General features: G+C 38.4%; 1 protein-coding gene across 7 annotated transcripts in view; it reads right to left on the bottom strand.

The window, feature by feature from the left end:
* The window catches only part of ATP8A1 (ATPase phospholipid transporting 8A1), a 212651-nt gene that overhangs the window by 171196 nt on the left and 15485 nt on the right, over positions 1 to 25970 (bottom strand). For 3 of the 7 annotated variants that reach the window (XM_074324621.1, XM_074324625.1, XM_074324622.1), the window contains exons 1-5: positions 13609 to 13716; positions 12552 to 12666; positions 11180 to 11279; positions 10127 to 10225; positions 4089 to 4134 (exon numbers count right to left, since the gene is read on the bottom strand). In XM_074324621.1, coding sequence (XP_074180722.1) covers positions 4089 to 4134; positions 10127 to 10225; positions 11180 to 11279; positions 12552 to 12666; positions 13609 to 13699 — 451 coding nt within the window. In that variant the 5' untranslated portion in view covers positions 13700 to 13716. Of the gene's footprint in view, positions 1 to 4088; positions 4135 to 10126; positions 10226 to 11179; positions 11280 to 12551; positions 12667 to 13608; positions 13717 to 25970 lie in introns of those variants that run through there. The other 4 variants (XM_019754167.2, XM_019754168.2, XM_074324626.1 and 1 more) reach the window with 2 other exon arrangements.

The raw sequence follows: 25970 nt of genomic DNA on the forward strand, positions 1-25970 counted from the left end.
TGCCTAGTTTAAAAGAATGTCACGCTGTCATTTCCCAAGTTAGATTAAAACAGAGCAAAGTTGCTTTATTAAATAAATACCTATTGTCACTTAATGCCTACTATCATAACAAAATAAGGTATTAAACAATTTAATTGTCATAAAGATGGCTCTCATTTAACTACAGCATCAAAGCAAGTGATCACGGTGTGCCAGATGTCACAGTCGTATCTCCCATTCATTCTCACAGAATGTATACACAGCATCCGTCAGGGAACAGATCCAAACCTGGGATTGTTTAAAAAGCAAATCTATTCCATTAGGAGGCATTTTTCAATTTTCCCAAATATCTTTCTTTGTCTCTACCTGAACCCCATCCTTCCCCAGGCCTCCAAACTGTGACTGTGAAACTGTCATTTCACTTGAAATATTGGCTAGCCATAACAGCAGTTCACAGAAAATAAAAGCACATTTTTACAATTTAGAAAGGGACCTCAACCACAATTAATTCATATGGGGATTGGCTTCAATTTACATATTATAATAATAATTAAAAATTTATCATTTACAAATTCCTGCAGAGCTACATTTGGCAGAACAACCCCATTTAGGGAAAGCAATTAGAGACTGCCTCCATGTGTGCTAGACACATGAAGGAAGGTATGTTAAATACTGTGAGTTCAACTATTGAGGGAAGAAGTCAGAGAAAATGAAGGTAAGTTTAGATGCAAGGGCATCGGGCATTCTGAATATGGCAGCGTTCTGGGACTCTGGGTAATGGAATTGCTAAGGACACAGACAATACTCTGTTCACAGGAAGCAAAGCAGAATAAGAATGACGATGCAATGATTTCAATGGAGGAGGGAAAGAGGTGGCAAGAGCTTCTGCCACATTAGTATTGTATCAGGGACTGTGAAACAGTCTGGGACACAGTGTGACGAAAATATTGCTTTGCATCTTGCTCACACCCCAGATGATGAATTTCATGTTTAGTCTCTTCCCTTCCTTATCAGTACTCAGGTATCTATGTGGAGAGGGGTTCATCCACCCGTTCATGTGCCCTGCACACACAGAACACCTGCTAAGGACAAGCCCCTGGACTGGGAGCGACGGGGACACAAAGATGAGCCGGAGGGTGGACCTGCCCTCTGCAGTGTTCCTATCTAGTACACATACGCCATCACACTACAAGAAGACAGGAGCAAAGACAGGTGGTGACAACTCCCTGGGAGGCGTGCACCACAAAATTCATCAAGACTCACTCACACTCCCTGAACTTCTGACAATCAGTTTACTCTGCTCTCCTTCAACAACTAGGTCCTCAGAGGACAACATAAAATTTGAAATTTGCCAGCTCGCTGAACCATCTACCTAACCAACTTATATATCTAAGGAGAAGAAATGGCTTGTTTTCAAGTGTTGATGACAGGCTCAACATGGAAACTTTATAAAGTCCTGAGTTAGATCCAAAATCCATAATAGGATCACTGGCTGAGTTCATTAACTAGTGAAAATGAGGCATCAGGCAGGTACCGATCTACAGTTAAATGATTAAAACTGTTGGAAATAAAATTATGAATTTGTATTTCTAAAGTTGTTAGGGAATGACAGAGAAAAATGTTACTCTAGTGCCTCAATGCAAAATATGGAGAGAAATGATTCATTGCTCTAAGAATACAGAAGAGTTAATATTTGAATCTAAGGGAAAGGTGTCCTCTTACACATTACATGGTCTTGGTAAACATTTAGAAATTGAAAATTTAAGCTTAATACTTCGAATGTCTGTCACAAATTAATTATCTGTCAAAAATTCCCCTTCCCACTCCTACGCCCACTCCTACCTCAGGAAAGCAAACTGAATTTCATTCTGGTCTAATGACAACAGATGGCTTTCACATTAAGCAATTTGAGTTATCTGACAGCAAACAGTCTCCTTTAAACATTTCTGTTAACTCCTATCAACTGCAAAATCAAAAAGATGACCAATGCTCAAATTAGGAAAAGAAAAAAAGAAAGATCTCTCAGAAAACAATTTCAAATGTCAAACTGAAAGCCATGCTTTCTTATGTATGGGAGTACCAAGTATTCTGCTAATGAACATGGTTTTTCATAGCTTTAATATTTTGTTTTTGACATGAGTTTTATATGCACTCACTCTAAAAGCCTGCCTTCTCACTTGCCTATTCTTCATGTTTAGCCATTTTGCTAATCCTGTTAGTCCAGGATGAACTGATGAACCAAGAATGATAACCAAGAAAGAATACTTTCTCTGAGTAGTAGACAAAAGGGAGTATTTTGGAAGTAAGTAAATACCTGGGAAATCATAGATCGTATCGGTTCAAGGTGCGGCAATCGAAAATCATTATGCCTATGACAGCTACTCTTTCACTGTACAATGACTTCTTGGGCCAAGACTTGGAAATAACTGCCCATCCCTGAAGACAGGAGCCGTTGGCTGCAAGATCCATTATGTATCGTAAAAATAATTGCAAGTGTTTGGTTCAAAAGCTGTTACCGAACATTTTGAGCAACATGACAACAAATGCAAATACTGCATATTGCCCCAAAACATCTGGGATTTTTTTTCTCAATCCCTGTGGTTGTCCCTTTCTACCTTCCTGGAGTAGCTTTGTTCCCAGCCTTCTAATAGCCTCATACTCCAATTCATTCTGCTCCCCATCTTTAACCTGTATGTTCATTCTGTCTCTGGTTTGTAAACCTTCAATAGCTACTCAGTATACACAAGAAAAGTTGGAATCCCCTTGTCTTGGTATTCAAGGCCCTGTAAAATTTGACCCTGGCCTACCTTTTTCATCATGTGTTTGCTTCCCTTGGTATGAATCTCCTTCTTCATCTGGTGCTGTAATGATGGTTAAACAAAGCAATCCAACAGCCTTCTTCACCTCTGTTCAGGATAACCTCTCCTCCCACTTTCTCACTCAACTGACATGTAATGTCTTCCCCATGTGCCTCTGTTCATCCAATAATTTCCCCATATTCAAGATCTAGCTCCAGTTATCCCACAATTTTCTCTCCTTTTAAATTCATATAGCATTTGACATAGGAACCTTTATTTGCCACAAAAATCTAGAGAGACATTGAGCTCATGTCATTGAAACCCTGTATTTTCCACACAAAATCATCTCTTTGTGCTTTTATGTAGTTCCCATCTTATATTCTTTCCTATGTCCCCATAGGGAGTATAATATAATTTCAGTAAGTATTTTGTTAATTTATTAGGTGACACTTTAATAAATGTAATTTCCTCAAATGTATCAACAACAGTCAGTAGATAATCCCTTTGGTAGAAGGTGGTGAGAAGAGAAGGAGAGCATTTGACAGGGTCCCATAGAAATCACAGGAGTATTACCAATACTGTGTATAATTACCAGCTAATTTGGGCTGACATGTCTGATCCCCATCACATCAGGGGACATCAGCGAGAGATGAGACTCTCAGATGGGACAAACTCAGGGATGGGACAGGATGTCTGTTTTGCATGTTCCTGGGTATTTCTGAAAGTCTGAGAGTATATGGTCTATTCGCTTATGTTGAAGGTCATTTGTTTTTGGCGGCATCAAAATGAGACCCACAACAAAAGAGTCATATCAAAATGCAATGCATTTCCCAGAAGTTGGGCTGGTTTTAATTTTATTTATTTATGGAGCATATATCATCTACATGTACATTATAACTAACTCAAAGTGCTTCTAATATGCCTTTTACCCAACAAGCATCACATCAGATTATTTTCTATAAATCTTCTCTAGAGTAATATCTATAGATCACAAACAAAATAAAGACATTTTGCAGCATTTAACACTGTCAAAACCACTGCAGATTTTATGAACAGTACTTATAAGCACATTGCTATGCGGTACTTAAATACATTAAAAATGTTACTTTTTAAAAATATTACCACTGTAAATCACTCTAATTCTAATTTAAGTGTCATGATAATAGATGCTACAAAGCAATAATCTACCCAGGAACAAAAACTTAGGAGATAAATAGCATTTTCAATTGAATTACATTTAATTGAAGTGATTTGTATATATTAGTATGAACGTGTTTGACAGATATGAGAAATAAAATGTGAAATTCCTACCTTGTGTCTGTTTCTTGTTCACTGCATTGTCAGCTTTATGTCGTTTCTAAAGTTTAAAAGCAAAAAAAAAAAAAAAAAAAGTGAAAAAGTGAGTAAGATTAATAAAACAAAATACTGCCTACAATAAAAGAGGTTTAACTTATGTTTTTCAAGGCTTTTATCCTTTCACACCTGTATCAATGTTATAAATATGCTGGGGGTGGGGTGATGGGGAGAATCAGAGGGTACTCAGGAATTCTAAACTGAAAGCAATCCACAGCATCTTTATACAGTAGTCTTCTCTGGGAGTACAGGTATGTGGTCCTTGGAAGGATCTTATGTTATCATAAAAATAAGACTAAAATTTTAATGTATTACAACAGTTTGAGCTGAAAAGCTGACTTAGAACTTTTGCTTAAATAATTTTCTTAAAAAGGAAGATTGCCCAAGAGAATTATCTGTAACTGCCATTTAATAATGATACTGAAATATTTTCAACTTATGAAATTCATTATCTCATTAAGCTGAGTACCTCCTCTATAATTTAATGATGTGCTGATATCTACCAATGACTAGAACCAAATACATCTACCCTTTGCATAAAGCCTTGTCTACTGCTCCCCAACAGCTGCCCTCCTCCCAAATCACAAGCCACTGGAACACATGATCCTATTCTCTTTTCTCCAAAAAGCACTGGAAATAAATTGAGTGTTAAACAGGTGATTTGGTTTATATCTAGGTGGGTGAGTTTGGAGCATTACATAAGCCAAACTTTTACAGCAGTAAGAAAAGGAAATGGAAGGTCAGAGGCAAGGTGAGAATTTGATTGACCAGGGGAGACAATCTTCTCTATAGTTCAACTAATGGTTTTCCAAGGCTTCCATCTGAACTTACAGCATCAAGTGTAACACGTCAGCCTCCTTTGGCATTGGAGAAGTGTTGAGTGTAACTAACTCTGTGCTCAACGATTTTATCATCTAAAATCCAAGGTCAGATTTAGCTGCACATACTTGACATTAAGGTGGGTTGGAACAAATGGAAAACAAATGAGATCCTAAGTTTTCCACTGAGAAGACACGTGGTTTTTAGAACCACAGTGCACGTATGAAAACAATTTCCAACAGAAAAGCCTGAAGTCGTGAATTAGGACGCTTCCAAGAACACAGCGACACTCAGGAAGAGTGGCACAATAGCTGGCAGTGTGCACTCACTGCATTCAAACTATCAGCCACTGAATTGCACAAAATGCAAAGAGAGCATTTAAAATGCCTCTGTGGGAGGCTTGTGGAACACATTTCTTACCACATCCATATACAGAACACACTATAATTCTTTCTCAGAGTAAATCTCACTGATAAAAGTATAATAATGTAGACGTTTAACAGGCAAATTATTGCTTCCAAAAGTAAGCACATAATTTGCCAGCAACTATTTTTCACTGAATTTTTAAAGTTCTGTCCAATTTGCAGCATCAGTAGAGCTTATTTTATAATTGGTAAAACTCTAAAATACGCATTCATTTTCATTTGTTAATAAAGATCTTAAGAAAATTAAAAGTAACTCAAAGTAAATTGTAGTCCAAGATAATGATTCAAGGTAAAATCAGATATTCAAAGTAGGTATAACTATTTCCGAAACAATGCGCATTGGTAATATATAATAGTTAGACTTCCAACTGAAGGAGACAAATAAAGGCTAATTAATGAAACATTACATCTCAACAGGAAATTTAATCTTAGTGCAACCCAAGGAGATCCTGAACATTACTTTCCATCTACAGAGAATTCCTGTACAGAAGCATGTCTTACCTCGACCTTCCCACCACAGAATAAATTAGGTTACTTGTCAAAACACAATTGTGTTGAATACACATAAGGACCCACCCAGAGAGGCAGATTCTAATCTTATGACTACAAAAAGAAAGCATTTTTGTATCCTAAAGAGATCATTATTCTTTCTAAAAGCAATAGTTCATAAAAATTAATATAGTTATTCTCTGAGTTCAAATGCCTCTACTGTCCTATAATCAGAATTCATTTAATACCACTGAGAGCTAGTGAATTTATTATTTCCAATATTTGATTGACAGGGTACCAATCAATGGTACTGTATTAATAGTTCCATGAACTTTAGGATACTTAACTATGCAATATTAACCAATCCTCCTTCTGGGAACTCTCCCTGCATTAGCCATTTCTTATTGCATAACTGCCCAATTGTGCCACCTGCACCCTGGCCCCTTCTTTGTCTCCTCCCTTGTAATTCATGATAGAATTCCTATCATGAGGGCTTACTCTCTTGCCCTCTTTGCTTCTCATTCTATACTCTCTTAGCTCACTCATATCTGATATTTCAATGATAACCAATATATAAATATATACCAGTCAAGACTCTCATCTGAGCTCAAGTCAATTAGATCCAGTTGCTTCCCTGGCATCTCCTTCTGGAAGTCTCAAAGGCACCTCAAACTATGTCCAAAGGACAGTCTAAGACTTTAACCCCCAAGATGTGGTCCTTGTCCCAGACACAGAACTATACGCCATCCACTCATACAAAAACCATGAACTTGAAAGTCATCCTTGCACCTTCTCCCTCCCATCCAATCCATTTCTTCCTTCACAAACGTTTATTAAACATTTAATAAGTGCCAGGCCCTGTTACTATAGTTGAGGATACAGCAATGAACGAGAGACAAAAACTCTTGCTCTCATGAAGCTTACATTCTAGTGGTTGGAGACAGAATATAAACAAAATAAGTAGGGTACGTAGCATGTCAAATGGTGGTAAGTCTTGTTAATTTTGTTCCTAAATATGCATTGAATTCATTTTCCTACATTTCTTCATCTCTACCATACCACTTAGTCTAAGATATCTTCATTTTTCTCATACCAGCTACTAGAATATTCTAACAAGTCTACCTAAATCCTGTTTTCCTTACAATCCATTTTCCTATATTTTAGTCAAAATGATATTTGGATCATGACAATACAGTTAACATTTCTTTGGCACTTACTATATATACTTGACATTGTTCTAAGGGCTGCATGTGCATCATTTAATTTTCGTAAGAGCTGGTGTGGTTACTTGATTCATATCTGTGTCCTTCATTGGACTGCAAACGCCATCATGGCTACTTTTACTCACTAGCATATACTCAGTATTTGATCTCTGAACATTGCAGACTTTAAAATATTTGTTTTGTAATGAAGAAGTTTATCAGTGTTTAAGTTGATAGCAAAGAAGGTATATTTTTATTAGTGGTGGAATATTAACAAACAATCTTGACCCTCATCCTAAGAATTGACATTTGACACGATACACCTTTTTAATTTTTAAACTAAGAGTTCTCCAACAATTTTAAAGCATTTTCAAGTAAGTATATATCTCATTTGTCACACATAAAAACAGGAAATCATATTATGTTAAACTGTCCAAAGCATCAGGAGTTAAAAGGCACTGGGGTGAGTGAGTCTTAGGCATCTCACCTGGAGACAGTTAGTACTACGCTTTATCCTAAAATTGTTTTCAGTGTTGTTTAACGGAATATAAAGGAAGGTTCAGTAGAATATCACCTCCGTTTTATTCACTGATCTAAGAACGGCAGACATCACTAGTCTTCATCAATATCCAGTTTCTCTTCTACTTCAATGGATACTGAGGTTATGCCACCTCTTGTCATGTCACTAGTTCTAATTCCCTTCTCTCTCTTCCTCTACTCCAGTGACCACCAGCATTCCAAACATAGCAGAGCCTTGACTCAGCTGCATCTGAGCGACTTAAATGAACAACGGTGCTTCCTGCCCTCCTTCCCCAAAAACAACCTGCTGTATGTTTGAGACCTGAAAAATAAACTCCTGTGCAAGCCACTGACGTTTGGGACAGGATGACTACCTGCAGCAAAAGTTTCACACACCCGAGTACATTTCCTAACGCATGCCTGCCACCTAAGTACTGCTTCATATATGTCTGTTGAATGAGTGAATGAATATATGTATTTATTATAATTACTGATACTCTTCTTCCAACGTTCTAAACTATTATTTGATTTTTTTTCCATTCTAGAGAGTTATATTTCAAACTTTCTACCACCTTATGGGTTGATATAAACTTCTTATTATACCAGTGTTACAGACCATTTTTAGTCCACATTTTAACACTGACTTTATTGGAAAAAATGACTTTAAACAATACTATTATGTCCCCACAATACTATTATATCCTTCATGCCTAATTAGCTGCTTTCTAATAGTATCCAATTATTTCATCATGCCAATAAGACCTACGCTTAAAAAAAAAAGTTCTTGAATATCATTTTATTTACCATGTATTTTCAGAGAGGGGTACTAGAAACCATAGTTAGAGAGCTTACAGTTCTGCTAGGGAAAAGAGAAGAAAAAAAAAGGACAGGCAATTTAGAGCAATGATTATACGGCAGGGCTCTGGAGCCAAACTGCCTTGTTTGAATTCTGACAGCCCCACTTAAATAGCTCTGTGACATGGGGCAAGTTACCTTTCTCCTCTGTGCCTCCTCTCCCTCATCTGTAAAATGGGGATAATATCATTTATCCTTTAAAGGGCTGTTATAAGATTTAATAAGTATAAAGGACATAGAGTAAGTACATGGAACCCAGAACTTCAATAACTATTATTATTACTATTGGTGACTCACCACAATAATACAAAGGAAGAGCACGAGATAGGATAGAAATTCCATCCCTTTCTGGGCAAGTTGGATGACCTCTCTAAGACTCAGCTTCCTTACCTTTAAAATGGGGTTAATATCCAACTTTCAAACTTATTGAAGGAATTAAATGAGAAAAACATTTGCAAAACAATAGTACAACAACCGATGCTCAGTGAAAATTAGGTTAAATTAAGAAAGATAAGGGAACACAAAAGGCAAAGAAAGACAAAATTGTGATAGAGACCAATCCTTATAGACTGCCAAATCTGACCATAACTTAAAGGATGATAATAAGTCTGTGTGGAACAATACACAGGTGAGAAGAGAGTCACTGAAACTTTTAGCTAGTGGTCGCTGTCAAGTATGTCATTTCCAATCAAGAAGATTATGATGTTTTACACACACACACACACACACACACACACACACACACACACACACACCAACCTCTGTATGTACTCTCAGACTTGGATGTTTATGAGAGGGCTGATGGAAATGGTCAGCTGACCCGTGTCTAATGGGTCCAGTGATGCTATGGCTCATGTGTTCTGAATGAGATCCCACTTTAATTCTCCACAGAAATAATACGAATGTTTGTGCAACTCTAAATTAAACCTTTCTAAAGAATGTCTCAGCCTTTCCTCGCCTTACCATCTGACTTGCCTAAGGCTTGACAGAAGGTCATTTCAGACAGGCAAAGTAGTTAAAGGACATAGAAAAAAATATTGGCTTCCTCAACTAAGGTAGTTAAAATAATAGTTAAAATAGAGGACAAACAAAAGCCTGAACTTATTTTGAGTAATGTATTTTATGAAGGGGAAATTCACTTCCCCTTTTCTCTGCTACTACGGAAAAGTAAAAATAGCAAACGTGCTGTTACTTTTCTTAACTAAGATAAAAGAAAAGGAAACTTAGAATTACTAAAATAAGATGAAAAGTAATCAAAGGTATTTAATTAGGTGAAAGCTATGGTATATAAATTTAAAAATACAAAAAACACCTTTACATTTAAATAATTTGGAGGTTATTGTGTTTACCTTGAAATAAAGTTCAAATTGAAAATTGAGCACAATTGAAAATAATGTTCAAATATAGTTTTCTCTCTAAACCAATTCTTCCATTCCTGTTCATTTCTTTCATTAATAAGCTACAAACATAATAGAACACTGTAAGAAAAATTCTTTAATACTAATCCTATAGAAATCAATAGGAATTAACTCCAGAGGTGGCAGCACCTATGCTATATACTTTTAAAATTAAATGGACATTTTAAATAGCCTGTGCCAAGAACTAAACAACTTAAAGATGAAACTAATATTGAAAAATATGTATATAAAAATAACAGTCACATTTATTTATGAAAAAAATTACTTACAATATCTTCTATTATCTCTTTGATAGCTGCTACAGCTAAAATAAATAAGAGAGGAACCAGTGTTGTATAGCGACCTGTTGGTGATACATCAGGTATTTGCTATTTGAAGGGAAAAAAAAGAGAAATCAGTGAGAACTAGCAAGTGTATAATACATTCAAAAACAACAAAGTCTTAGTGCCCCTTAACATATGCCTCCTTGATTTTTCTATCTCGGTAGATTAACACTGGGTGAAGTAATTTGTCCATATCTAACAAATATCTGGAAAAGCATGTTAATTAACTTTTGGGGGTCATAGTTGTGTGTAAGACTAACACCTACAAAGGGGGACTGGTTTAAAAGATTACAGTATATACACTAAAATATCATACGACCATTAGAAATGCTATGTTAGATACACAATGAATCACATGGGAAAATATCCACACATTATTATATGGATAAAGCAGGTTATAAAACATATGTACACTATGGTCCCCTTTTTGTAAACTAAATCAATAAACAATGCTTGGGAGGAAAAAAAAAAGCAGAAGAATGTACACCCAAATTTTAAGAGAGTAGTTGCCTCTGGGTGGTGGAATAATGAGTTCAAAATTTTTTTCTTTATGCTTTGCTGTGTGTTCTGATTCTTTTTACAATGAATGTATGCTATTTTTTTAATATGAAACTTTTTTTTCTAACTACCATTAACTCAAATACAATGAGAAACAAGACTTAACGTGGTAATTCTTGTATTGCAAGGTTCAGAATTGACAGTTTTACTGTTACAAAAATAAGTTGATATTTTAAGAAAAAGTCCCATCCCCCTTTAGCACCCAAATGAATACTGTCCTTGCCATATGAAATTTACACAATAAGCTGATAAAAATGAATCAAAAGGCTGAGAGGTAGTGGAATTCGAACATTGCTTGTAGCAGGAGCCAGAAATATCCACCCAAACCAGCTTATTTCTCTGTGTTCAGAGAAGCTTCAGAAGATTGGTCATAGGCTTAACAAAAATTTATTAGTATTTGAACACTTGATGTTAAACTAAGGTTTTATGACATGACTTTACCTGAAGCAGTGCAATAAAGAGAAAAAATGAATTGGCGGCTCTTCTGAACTGAGAGTAGAGAAATCTTGGAAGGAATGTGATTATGTTGTATTTTGCAGTGCTAGAAAACAAAAATGAAAGTAGCATAAAACTTAATTACTGCACAGTTAGCTGTCACATTTACAAAATTCTACTATCATAATATAAAAAATTAGATGATGAACATTTGCCCTCTGTTTCAATTTTGGAGATTATTGCTAATGGTCATTGACCTAAATGAAAAAGCGTGAAAGGGACTGTCTAAACAAATAGTAAGAGTTTAAGTTCCTGCATATCTTTTGTTCTCATTGGCCAATCATCCTTTTTAACATTACTAACAGTAGCCCACAAAGAGCAACTTTAGTTAAGACAGTGTATAATACGTTAATAAAAAATAAAATCTTGCAATAAAAGAAAAAAAAAAAATCAGCAATTTGAGCAGGACCAGAAACTTTAAATCGAGATGCCTTCCCGGGATAACTTCAGAGAAATGGAGAGTTCTCTGGGTTTCCGTTTGAATTTTTTGTCTCAGCCCCTCTTTGAACTTGGCTAGGACGCCACACTAAAGACACCAGATATGTTCACCATCAGTCAGTCATCACCATTTAGGTCTTGGAAATGTCCAATCTTCCTCTTGTTAATTATAGAGAAAGGAGATTAAAGGGACACATACCACACTCCCCAGACTGTGAAAAGTTATTCTAAAGTTTGAAGTTATAAATATTAATTCTAAATGGGCATGTCTCAAATCTAGGAATCTTGCCACTGGAGAACCAGTGGGCTAATAACACAGGGATTGCTCACTTGGTTCCAGAGGCCACTAAAAGAATAGGAATTATAACAGAGATACTTTTTATATTATTGTTGGAATGAAAATGTAACAGTTAAGTACTTCTCACAGCCCTCCATTCCTCAACACCATGCTAAATTTCACAACTCTCAAAAGCCAATATTTAAAGACTAACTGTTGAAAGGAGTTCTCTATGAAGAATTGCAAAGACATTTTCTAAAATGTAAAAACTTGTTAACCCCAAACAATAATTTATCGTTCTATTAACAGATTTAAGACAAAGGTATTTGGCCAGGAGCAGCTTTCATTATTCATATGCTATACACAGAATTGGTAGATACGGCTGCTGATTCTTTCTGCTTCTTCCTGCTTTCAGGTCTTATTAACATCTCCTCATTGGCTGCAAGATGGAGAAACAGCCGATTCATACAGCCTCCTGTAAGCTCTCAAATATTAACTGACTTAACTGAAAGCTCTTCGCATGCATTTTCAGTGTGGGTGGGAGACGGCCTGCAGGGCTCTGCTGGGATAGCCCATTCAACAGCTTTCTTTAGCAGTTCCTACCTGACATGGTTATTGCAGAATTTTGTCAGCTGGGGCTGGTTGATGAATATTGTCCGTATTTCTTCCTGGTCAGCCAGTGAAGTCTTCTCTGAAACATCATCAGTCTTTTCATAACCTTAAATTAAGAGAGACAGTCTTCTAACTCGATAAGAAATGTTTCATTTTATTATCCAGACCAAAAACACATTTCATCACTATTCCAGAATCTGAAAATCTGTTATAAGCAACATGCCTCTCCTTATCTGTGTTGTTTCTTTTAAAGAAAAATTCCCACAGCTAACATTTCTACTAAATTTAAAAGGCAGCATTTAATAGTCATGTAAAACGAACCCATTTCAAAAGCAGTAATATCAATTTTCAATTTTTGCTCATCTTTCTCCCATACATGTTTAATTTATTTCCTCCCACTACGTAACAATATGTCTAAAAGTAACAAAAATTTTTAAACTGATTTACATTAGTTTTAGACGAGATTAACAAGAGGTCATTTAAAATATAATTTAAAAAATTAAGTATATATATTTAATGCTTTTTTTCCTTTCTATCTGAAGACAGAAAAAAATAAACATTAAGTTTTAAGCAGGCAACCACCACAATTATCTAAGTCACTAAGATCATCTTAATCTTTCCACTAATTAGACTTTATGTTCACAAACAAATTTTAAATGTCTTAAGATCATTTCAAATCATCTTATAATCATTGTAACAATGCAACAGGTTCAGGCAATTTCAACTGGGTAACACCATCCTGCAAAGTTGACAACACTTTTAAAACTACATACAAGTTCTAGAGGAACAGAAAAGAAAATTAAACTGCTTATTTTACCTTCTAGTGAGAATAAAATGAGACTAGATTCCATCAGCCCCTTACCCATTTTCTAGAAAGGGTTACCAACAGTACTCTATCGGAAATACCCATTTTTCTTCTCCTTTTTGGCTAGCCAATGCCATCTCCTCCCCTAAGACCTGCTGCCATGGAGTCTCTTCTGAAGTATTTTATCGGGCTGAAGACAGGGAACCTTGTCTGGGCCTCCCCTGTGCCCAGCAAAACACTTACCCGCAGGATTGGTGACTGCCTGCTGCTGGTTAGTCAGTCTCCCCTTGCCAGAATGCGGACTCCCTGGGGCTATGGCTGGGGTGTTACTCATCTTCCTAACGCCAGTACAACAAGCAGCAGGTACTCAGTAAATGTTTGCCAAATAAATATATCAAACGACAAAGGCGCGGTTATTTGGTCTTTTTTTTTTTTTTTGAGGGCAAGCAAATGGTTCTCCACCCACTGATAAGGAGACTAAGGACAGCCAAGTACTGGTAACAAATTGTACAAGAAGAGCTTGCCTTGTGGGGTTTGGTTGCTGTATGAAACCAGAACATAATTTCGGCTTTCTACAAAGGTGGGGAACGGGAGCATAGGGACCACGGGGGTAGGGAGCAGTGCAGTGTGCGCAGGGGAGAGCGAACAGGGCAATAAGGCTGAAGCAGAGACAAAAGACAAGGTGAGGACCGCTGAGATGTGTTGAAAAAGCACACAGCCTGGAACTCAGAGAACCTCTCATGCTTGTAAAGAAGTCTGGATCGCATCCTCTGTTGGCAGTAAGCCAGGGAAAGCTTTCCAGGTAGTCAGGTCAAGTGAGTCACATTTTAGCCTCATCACTCTGGAGAGCACGTGGCCTCATGCGAAGGACTCTGATCGTCATTTTACAGTTTTAGACACATTAGCAACTTTGCCCATGGTCACGTGGTGAATAATTATCTTTCACTACATCGGGTTTTAGATACAACACAAGCTTTCTCCCCCATGTTTTATATAACCAAAATTTCACGTGTGTATGGCTATAACCTATGTTTGTGTCCCCTCCAAAATTCATGTTGAAATCCTATCCATCAATGTGATGGTATTAGAAGGTGAGGCTTTTAGGAGGTGATTAGACTATGAGGGCTGCACCCTCATGAATGGGACTAGTGCCTTTGTAGAAGGGACCCCAGAGAGCTCCCTCACCCCTTTCACCATGTGAGGACACAGCAAGAAGACAGCCATCCATGAATCAGGAAACGGACCCTCACTAGACACCGGATCTGCTGGGGCTTTGATTTTGGACTTCCCAGCCTCCAGAACTGTGAGAAATACATTTCAGTTTGTTCACAAGCCATCCAGTCTATGGAATTTTGTTATAGCAGCCCAACCAGACCAACATGGATTATCAAATAGAGAGAGGCATGTCAATCTTACAAATTCTTGAAAGTGTTTTATTAGATTTTCCTTAATGACAGCACAAAGATCATAGTGCACTGCTTCTGGCACCTCGACTGGAAAGACCAGCTCTCTAATCTGCTCCAGTTACTGTATGTAACTGGACTGTTGAGGGCCTTGCCCTTCCTTGGATGTTCTTAGCTAACGAGTTATGTGTCACTCGTTCCCTGACATATCTGTTTATACTGGGGTCTCAAATGTCACCAAGTAGAGTTGGACATGACATCTCCCCCTTATGTATTAATCTGTATTCAAGAATTTCTGTGGAGCGAAAAACTCTCCTGGGACAAAGGGATTGGAATCACCCCTTCCCTTAAATAGGAGTAAAGAAAACAATCCTAATAGACTTGTAGGCCCCGACTAAGCTCTGATAATAAGAGACCTGTAAGGAAAATCTCATCAAACGAGGGAAACAGTCTGGGCTGATGACCTGTTCTCAAGAGTAGGGCTAGTAAAGGGGATGGATGGTCCTAGGCACAGAACACTGCTGATGCTGTACGCCTTCATCACCAGGCGCTATGGAAACGCCTTGGAAAGACAGCCCACGTGATGCTGCATGTATAGAGCAGAACCCTTGGGGCTCAGGCAGTGGGATGCCCTGAGCAGGTGAGGTAGTCCAGGAGAGAGACTTGTGCCAACAGAATGGAGGTAAGGCACTCGGACAATGACAGATGGTGGTCACCCTTGCCCTGTCTCCTCAGGGCTCCCGCGAGCTCAGCCACACAGGCTCCCTCACCAACAGTGACACAGAGATACTTCAGGCATCTGAGGTCTAATCCTGGGATGTCTGAAGGCCAGAGGTTGCAGGACCCACCTTGTATAGGAACAATTCCATGTTTACTCCTAGCAGGTAACTGTGAGCAACCTCAGAGATCCTCAGGAATGTTCCATGAAGACATCTGGGCAAAACACTGCATTCTTACTAATTTGGAATGTGAGAGTTTGTAACTATTATCTTTAGAATCTCAATGAACTCTTTACCTTACATTGTAGAACTAGGCAGGCTAGGTCTGGACTCATAGTCCAGACTCCCTCTGTGTAGAAGAAATAAGGCTCTTCCATTGGAATGAATTAATCAACATGCTGAGGGAGGCTGGTAGCAATTTAGATCTTACACTTCTTCTAGGTTAGAGGTAAAAACACATTACCAACATTCAACTTGACAGTCACTCAATATGTACCATACAACTCTATTTTTATGCTTCTTTTTTCTTCTTTAAATAGCCTCTGCAAATTGACACCTTCAACAGCTATAATGACCACAGGGACATGAGCTCCACGTTCATACTTGGGCAGTGCTTTCACTGAGACATTGATGTGTAGTGGTGGCGATGGTAATTGGGGGAACAATCCCCCTACCACTCTGCCCCAAAGAAGATAAAACTAAGATAAAAAACAGTCTGTCCTTTAAGGAGGGAAGTTCTGACTCTTGGGGTTTGTTTAATAATTTAGAGGGTTTGTTCATATAAGTCATTCACATTCACTAGTAGCTCTTAATCCACCTGTCTCGACTTCTAAGGATGACTAAGAATGGAACCAGTTCTTGTATCTGCCCCTCACAGAATGCACAGTGAAGGAGAGAGGCCATAATCTCTCAGCAGTTCCCGTGGAGTCTTCCTAGAAAGTGGGGCCCATTCAGACTCTTCCTTGTCCTTACGTCATGCAAAAGGTCTTAGCTACTGAATGTGCTACAAGAAGATATTACTTTGCAGTACTAACTAAGGATATATAAGCAACATCCTCCTGGTGACCATTTCAGCTTCCAGCAATAATTTTCTTTATTGAGAAAACACAACTTATGATGGGTCAGTGATCTAATCAAGGCTGTGAAGTGAACACATATGCATCACCCCCTCGCAGTGTTTGATCATTCAGCCCTCTCACTGGTTGTGTGGCAAGCTCTGGTTCTTCCACTGATTATTTATGTGACCGTGTGTGAACCACTTACTTCCTGAAGAGTATTCTCTTCTCTTGTAAAATGAGGAAGGTAGGTTAATAATCTGACTTTCTCTTTCAGTTCCTAAGTCCTGTGAAATTAGTATCTGCTGGGCACCAGGAAGAAAAAAGTCCACAGCTCACTTGTTCAGAAAAACAGGAATGTTTAAAAACAAAACGAAACAAAATTTCCCTCCTGGAGGCAGGCGTCTCACAGCAACAGCTGCCTGACATAATCCACAGCCAGGACTCAGTCACAAAGTCAGATGATGCTTTGTGATTGTCATGCTGGGTTGTCATGCAGGGTCTCAGCTCCCGCTCCCCACATAACACAGGGACAGGATATGGTGAGGCCAAAAAGGAACACCCACGGAGCCATAGACAGGGGAGTCATACCACTATAGTCTTGCTGGTGGCTGGGTTGGAGACACAGGAAGCAGGAGCCACACTATCCGCAACCTGCCGTCCACTTCTCTCTGCCAACCAACCTCACTTGCTAGCTGCAATCCACACTTGCTAGCTCAGCCACCATCTTCTTGCTAGGCCCCCATTTACTGCTAGCGTAGCCACAGCAGTTCTATTAGTGGCCAATGGCTCACTGGTTACAGCTCACAACCAACTAGCCACAGCTGATGGTCATCCAATCACAGGTGATGGCCATTTACTACCTGAGCCAGCACCTTTCCATGTGAGGCCGAGAGCCTGGAAACTGCACTCCTGGCTCTGTCCCTACAGTGATCATGGCTAAATCGCCGTCTTTGAAAAGGTTAAGTAGTGACTATAATCTGTTGCCAGCCACTACTGTACCTGGCACCCATCTATGACCAGTGACCACGGGTTACTGAGTATGTTGGCATATAGCCGCCCTCCTTCCTCTGTCTAGACTCATGATCACATACTTACGCACACACAGTATAACGTAACAGGGAAGAAAAATGCTCAACCATTATTTCAGTGAAAGACTGTTAGTCCTTTCATATAATTACAACAGAATCATCATTTCCAATTTTCCATTTCTCATCACAAATATCATGATCAAATCAACCCATTGTTCGTTGGTTCATTCACTCATACATGTTCAATGTAAGTTGAATGTAAGTGCCTACTAAGGGTCAGACATTTTTTAAAAAGCTGCAGAAACAGCAGAAAATAAGATAAGGCTGCTTCTTCCAGAGAGCAAGACAATTACAGACCATAGTAAGTGTAATGAAGAAAATAAAACAAGTCACTGACAAAACTCTGTGCTTTCGTTTCACCATGTCTCCATGGAGCTGATCATAGTAACCGCCTCAGAGGGAGTTGTGAGGCCCTGGTGGGTTAACAAATGGAGAGAACAACGCCTGGCACATAGTAAGAGCTCAATAAATGTTAGCTGTGTTCATTGTGTTGCTGTTGTCACGACTGCTGTTGCTGCCTTATACAGAGTGGTAAGGGAAGGCCTCTCCAAAGAGACAGAGTTGAGACCTCAATAAGGAAAGATAAGGGACAGTGAAAACTAACTTGGGAAGAACAGGAACAAAGCCCCGGAAGCAAGAATGAACTTGGCATTTCCAGGAGCATGAGGGCTGGTAATAGGAATGGGGGGAGCATCAAACAAGAAGAGGTAGGGCCACACTGCGATAACCAATGAGACTTGAATTTATATTCTTTATGGGATGAGAATCCACTGAGAAGTTTTAGGCTGGCAGGTCATTTTGAGGCTACTGTGATAATCCAGGTAAAAGATGATGGGGCCTGGGTGAGATTGTGGTGACAGAGGTGAAAAGAAGGGGATGCATACATGATATTTTTTTTGGAGGTGGAGCGGTCTGACCCTTATAGCCTCTCCACGTATCCCGTCATTCCACCATTGTCTGATGACATACACACCCACTGTCTGATCCTCGTCTAAGCAGAAGTCCAAGACTTGAAAGAAACGTAGGGTTTTAAATACAACACATGATTAACCATTTATAGATCTCTCTTTACAACCAAACAACCCTATCTTTAGATGTCATGGATCTTTTTCTTTTTATAGCATAGTTGTCAAATACTATCAAGAACACAGGGTAGTTTAGTGGTTACCAGAGGGTAAGTGGGGAGGGGGGTGGTAGAAGAGGGTAAACGAACCAATGGACAAATATATGGTGATGGAAGGAGAACTGACTCTCAGTGGTGAACACACGATATGATACATAGATGATGTATTACAGAATGATACACCTGAAATCTATGTAACTTTACTAACAACTGTCACCCCAGTAAACTTTAATTAAAACAAAACAAAATGAAACAGGGTGTAATCAAAGAAGGCATTAGAGTCGGCACTAGGAGCAGAGGCCATGGAGTAAGAGGGACAATTTGGGACCATCAGTTATGAGCTATGGTAACCTTAGACATTACTTAATGCGAGCGGCCTCCCTCCTTTCACAGGTTTTGGAGGGGATTAAATGAGATAATGCATGTGTAAAGCGCATAGGGGCAGTGCCTACCTCCTCATGTACAAACATTCCAGCTATTTTTATTGTTGAAGTCAGAAAACAGACTAGGGGGGAAAGGAATAGGCTTTGTAGTCAGACCTGTGTTCAGATTTGGATTACAGCACTGCTACATAACACTGGCAAATTATTTTATGTTTCTGAGCCTCAGCTTCCCTCATGCATAAAACAGGGTTAATATGAGGATTAAATGACATTATGTTAGCAATGTAGCACAATACTTGTCACTCAGACAGTTCCTGTTACTCCATTCTCCCCAGAGAGTATAAAGTTAATCTCCCCTTCAAAATACTTGAGATGGGAAAAAACAAAAGTCTTAGAAACACTAATGTAAGTATTAACATTTTTTTCAAAATTTGGATACAATTTAATTGAAGTTGTGACCAGTTAATGAATCTACAGAGTAAAATAATAGATTCTACTCTACAGTTATATAAATTACACGTTTTCCCCCAAATTGTCATCTGTGTAGGGGTTATGCAGCAGAAAAGCAGGGATAGGTAGGTAGGAAGAAGACAACAAGATACAAAATCATTCTGTTGCCTGGTAATATGGTTATAAAACCATTACACTTTTGTAGACTCAACTTTATCGCAATTATAAGTAAGGCTGTAATTGGAATCAGAATATCTGTTATATTAACTCCTAAACATATTCAGGAGAATCCAATTATATATCCTTTTTGTTCAAAGGCTTCCAAGTATTAGAGATTAAAGAAACCATATTAATTGCTCATGTTTCTTGACTTAGAATGTGGTCATTACCGTGTTTCCCCTAAAATAAGACCTAACTGGAAAATTAGCCCTAGCATGATTTTTCAGGATGACATCCCCAGAACATAAGCCCTAACGCGTCTTTTGGAGCAAAAATTAATATAAGACCTGCTCTTATTTTCGGGGAAACACAGGGAAACATGCTTGCAACAGTCATAGAATCTACTAAAAGAATATTAACTGGACAACTAGCCAGCGACTTCAAAGGCACAAATGCAGAACTTAGGGGTGACTGCAGATAGGCGCTAGTTAGTAGGAAATTGTGGGCATTACCGATAGTCCATTCCAAAGGTTAAATATGTTCTTATATTGTTCTCTGGGGGAAAATAATAATAAATCAAAAATCCTCATCTAATGTGTGTGTGTGTGTGTGTGTGTGTGTGTATATATATATATATATATTTTTTTTTTTTTTGCTCAAGTTTCTGGAACAAAATCTTTGGCTGAATAATTCAGATGTTTGTATTTTATTTTGTTTTTAGTGATATTCTTTATATATGCATAATTTAATTAGAAATACAGAAGCAGTTACTAAAAGTACAAAAGAGATTTGAAATACCATGTTCTGTATTGTGGGAGCAGATCGCTCATTGCAAATATCCCATTGTGAGCCTGACAGCAGCCGTTCAGAGAGGGCACTAAAGAAACGAACCACCACTCTGAGCACAATGAACTGGGTGCTTTAAAGGTTAAGACTTTAATACTACATTTTCACACATGGCATTGAAGAGATCCAATAGTTCAAAAACCCTGGAAATTAAACAGAAACTATTCAGCAACATGTCTCAAATTTCTAGACCATGACGGCAATAACCAGAGGGAAAATGAAATTTTCAATTGCATCAATATACCTTCCCCACACAGAATATTGATCCAGGCTCTATGCATGGACATCTGCTACTCATTCCAACTAAGAGTCTGCTTCTCCTGAAAACAGTCCCTTGGTTTTCTTTGGAGATCTCCCTTTCTCCAGCTGGAAGTTTTGAGAGAATGGTGAACCATTCTAAGCTAACTGCAGTCAATTTTCAGTCTGGACATAGGGAAAGGCTGAGCACAGATAAGACTGAATCTGTGGCATCCTGAAGTAACTGTCCATTAGTCAAGATGCCTGGATCATCCTTGACTTTCCTGTAAAGCTTTACATTTGATTCTAGGAACTATTCTACCTACTTAAAGACTATGCTTGGCTTCTCTAGTGTGTAATTTTAGTGGAGGCATTTTAGTCCTCTGCTGGAAGCCAACTCCTGTCCCAATGTCCATCTAATGTAGCTGGGCAGTGACAATGAATCTGGACTTGGCCAATCTTCTTCAAGAAGGTGAACACTGTTTCCTGTATCCCAATTACTAGCTAGCTTTTCTGCTCTGCATAGAATGATGACCTAGAACCACAATGCAACTACCCTGCCCCCAAAATCACCAGGCTGCCTGGAACCTACCGCAACAGGCCCTACTTGCTAGATCAGATCTCCTCTGATGTGAACAGCTGCCCAGCCTAGCCCTGGGCCCAGTATGTTCTGGGATAGCTATGGGTTGTCACCCTAAGGAATTTGCACAACAGCCAAAAAGCTTTCCACATCTCTAGCTTCCTCTCCTTTACCCACTTGTTCATGCAACACTGATCCATCTAAATTATAAAATCTAAGTTATAACAAATGAATACCCACTTACCCTGATGTTGTAAAACGTGGTTACCTGCTTCAAAAATTGGTTGTTTCTGATCTTACAAAAGGATTCACTTTTTTTTTTTTAAATAAAGAATTGTTCTCGAAATGATGAAGATGAGGAAACTTTGCTTCTCATATGGAGACTTGCTCATGGTCAGCGAGCCAATGAGTACCGGAGTCAGGACAATATTTGGAAATTGATAAAGTCCAGCCCAGATCTAAAGCTTTAACACTGATGGACATATTCATTCGCTCAACAATTAAGCTTGACCTGACCTCTCCCTCTATTTCTCCTCTGTTGGCCCTATTGTTCCTCAACACAGTTTTCCAACCACAACCCTTTCCTACCCTCACGGCCTGGTTAGATGCTCCTTAGATGTCAAAGCACTCTCCCTGACCATTCTTCCTTGAAGTTGTCACCTACAGAAGTTTTAAATATACAGTGGTTTTTTGACCACACCAATATTAATCTTTTGACCCACATACTTAGGTATATACAGCAATTGACAATAAACCAATAGACCTTACAGATGTACCTAACGTGTGCACTGAGGACAGGGCAGGCATAAATGTACAGGTAAGTATGTACCTACCTGGTATGTTACTCTAATATGTGTAAGTAACATACCACTTCAGGGAAGTGCCTTGCATGCAATAAATGTTCACTAAAATGTTTATTTTAATATCAGGCAAACGAAAATTCCCCTGACTTTATAATCTTATCCCTATCCTGATACCCACTAATATATTTTCCTATCATGTCCTGTCACTACCATACATAAATGATATTTTTATTTAAGTGTCTTTGTGGGAACTGATGTAAAAATAAACAAGTATGAAAGCACATCAACAGTGTTTCTAGTCTAAAACAGGAAAAAAAAAAAGGCTTAACACTTCCTGAACTCATGCTGAACTGCAGCAAGTTCCAAAAGTAGTACTATGAATTCTAAGTGGCAGACACTAAAAAAAGTACTCCTGACATTCAGAGAAAAGTGTATCCTTAAGGAGTATTACACGGAAATTTATGGCGTGCATAACATTGCATTGCACCTCACACATAGTAAGCACTCCATTTCCTTGGCTGCCAGCCTTGGATATTAAGCCAGAAAAATCACGTTGGGCATGCTGAGCTGCTGGAATTAGTAATGAAAACATTAATCCAAATCACGCTTAACAGGAAAAGGAAGAACAATGCAAGATAAAGGGAATTTAATGATAATGCCTATGATAAATCCCATAGATCATTTGGTCAGATAGAAGAAATAAATGGCATGTTCCCCATATAGATTTAAAAATTGGCACAGAAACAGACTGCACCTGCAATGAGGAGTTTCAACTACCAGACGTATACCAGGCGTCTCGTAGAAGTCTCAATTAGCTACAAGCATCGTTAACTCATCTTGGCATCAAATTTAGTCAGGAAACAAGATGAGGAATTGTCTCTATGTATGGATTCTAATCAATACACAAATGACAAAGTAGTAATAATACTCATAGAAAATATAATTGTACCAAAAAGCTTTGGACAGCCAAAGAGGGAAACAACCAGGCTAAGCCAGACATGCATTCTAGACTTCAGGAGGGCACATTTCAAGTTATTATCAAGACCCAAGAAGGGCAGAAGTTTGGAAGGCCATCCATAGAAGCATGCTAATTGTGACAAAGGGGAAAAGGGAGGTGTCTTCAAAAAGATCATCGCTGCTGCACAGGAATTCACTGAACAAGTACAAGAAGATAAAAAAAGATCATGGAAAAGGTTGGAAAATGTTCAACAGCGACTAATAACAGATGCACAGACATCTGAGAAAGAAGGAAAGGTGGTTTTAAAAATGTTAGAGACTACCAAAACGTTTTCTTCCTTCCATTTGGAATACAAGGGATTTGTGGAATAGGTCTGCTGCCTGTAATAGATGGTGCAATGTTAACAGATAATAAAATAAAAAGCAGAACTTCTCAACTCCTACTTTACTCTCTATCAAGGAAAATCATCTTAAGACTAAACAGGTTAGAACAAACAATAGTTGGAGGAACTAAAGCAAAAAAGAAGGTAGGGGATTTTTTTTTTAATTTATTTTTTTAAATTTATTGGGGGTGACAATTGTTAGTAAAATTACATAGATTTCAGGTGTACAATTCTGTATTACATCACCTATAAATCCCATTGTGTATTCATCACCCAGAGTCAGTTCTCCTTCCATCACCATATATTTGATCCCCCTTACGCTCATCTCCCACCCCCCACCCCCCAGTAGGGGATTATTTTTAAAAAGAAAAAAGAAAAGGCAGTACCTAGCTGCTCTAAATGAATTCATATCTTATAGCCCATATATAAAATTTTTAAACCTACAGAACTGGGAGAAACTGCAGAATGGTTAAGTGAACTGTCACTCATCATAGAAGAACCACAGTGAATGAGAGGGGTTTCAAAAGCTGAAGAAACTAAGGTGTCAGTGCTCTGAAAAAGAAAGATAATGGATCACACGTGTACATTATAAACTACTGTTTACGAAAATGGTGATCTACAGATGTGCTTTCACAGTTCAGACTTATATAATGGGATCTATATCTTCTAAAGGATTTATGTGACAATTTTGAGAATAATTCAGAAGTTAAAAGGAACATTTCCCTTTTGTATTAAAAATTCAGTTAACATTGAGTAGGACTTCATTGTTTTGAAAGTGGTGTTTTTCATACACAGGATATGTAGTCAGAGATTAGAGGGAAATTCCCCCTTTAAAAATGATCCTTTACATTATCTAGTAAGTCAGAACAATAAGGATGTTGCCCATTTTGGATTTCAACAAGACTTTCAGCTAGGCCCCATTCTTATAAAACTGAGATTATGTAACAATGTGGATTCACAACTAGATGACAAACATGCACAGAGAGGGTTCAAACTGGAGCTGTCCTTCGGTTCTCCCCCTGCCTGCAAGCCCTTCTGAAGGAGTGCACCCTGGGAACAGTTGGCTCTTAGGCCTCCGCCCCTTTCCTGACCTAGTTTCCTGGCTCTGGGTGTTGGGATCAACAGGGAGCACGTGACCAGCAGGGCCAATCAGATCTCCTTCTGGGAATGTGAACTTGTGATCCTGAGATACAGGCAGGCAGACTTGGCACTTAGCAGGAACTGACATGGAGAGCTGGGCTGGAGGGGAGTTACAACACCCTGTAGCTACATACGTGCGGAAGGTATGGGGTATGGAATGGATGCATGTACAGAGGAAAGAACAAGGCACTACTAGGCAGAAGGAGAGACCCCAAAGACCAAGTCCCATGAAGCCCTGCTGTGATCCAAGAGGGTCCCCGGGATAGGCAAATGCATAACTTCATGAACCCTGCCTGGGTTCCAATACAGGATAAGGACATACGTGGCCCCATTAATAAATGTATAGATGACATGAAATAATCAGAATTCAGGAAAGTTTTAAGAGATTGAAGCTGAATAATAATGAATGTCAACTAAAATTTTATATTATATATATATATATATATATATATATATTCCTAGTCACATCCTATGACTATATATATATATATATATATATATATATAATATAGCCATAGGATGGGGAGCATAGGAAATAATCAGTGGATTGTAAAGCTCTATACAATGTCAGAGGGGTAGTACATTGGGGGTGGGGGGTTATCACTTTGTGAGAGGTATAAATGTCTATTACATTGTTTTGTACACCTGAAACTAATAAACAAATAATTAATTAATTAATTTTAAAAAAGAGATGGTAAAAACTGAAGGTCCCATACTAAGGCCTTAAAAAAAGATCAAATGCACAAATATAATACGGTGGATTTGGCCTAGCAAGATGTGTGTAAAATAAATGCTTTTGTTCCTTTCTTAGCAAGAAAGAACTTGCTAAGAATTAGAACTGTCTGAACATGAAATGGGCAGCTTTACAAGGGCGTGTGACTCTTGACACTGATAGGTCCTCAGGTAGGAGCTGGGTAACCAATTGCTCGCAGGCTGTCTCAGGGACTGGGTTGTACTACCGTGTTTCCCCCCAAACAAGACCTAACCAGAAAATAAGCCCTAGCATGATTTTTTTAGGATGACGTCCCCTGAACATAAGCCCTAATGTGTCTTTTGGAGCAAAAATTAATATAAGACCCGGTCTTATTTTCGGGGAAACATGGTATATGATCTTTAAATTCCCTGCAACTCTAGAATTCTGTGATGCTATCTTTGTAAAAAGATTTTTTGAAAAAGGCGAGTAAGAGGTCACCCGAGAATCACTAATATAGTGCCAATGCACAAGTACGTTTTAATCACTTTGCATATGGAAAAAAGCATTATTGAATTAGTTGAT

The sequence above is a fragment of the Rhinolophus sinicus genome, linkage group LG02 (assembly GCF_036562045.2).
Source record: "Rhinolophus sinicus isolate RSC01 linkage group LG02, ASM3656204v1, whole genome shotgun sequence".
NCBI lineage: Eukaryota > Metazoa > Chordata > Mammalia > Chiroptera > Rhinolophidae > Rhinolophus > Rhinolophus sinicus.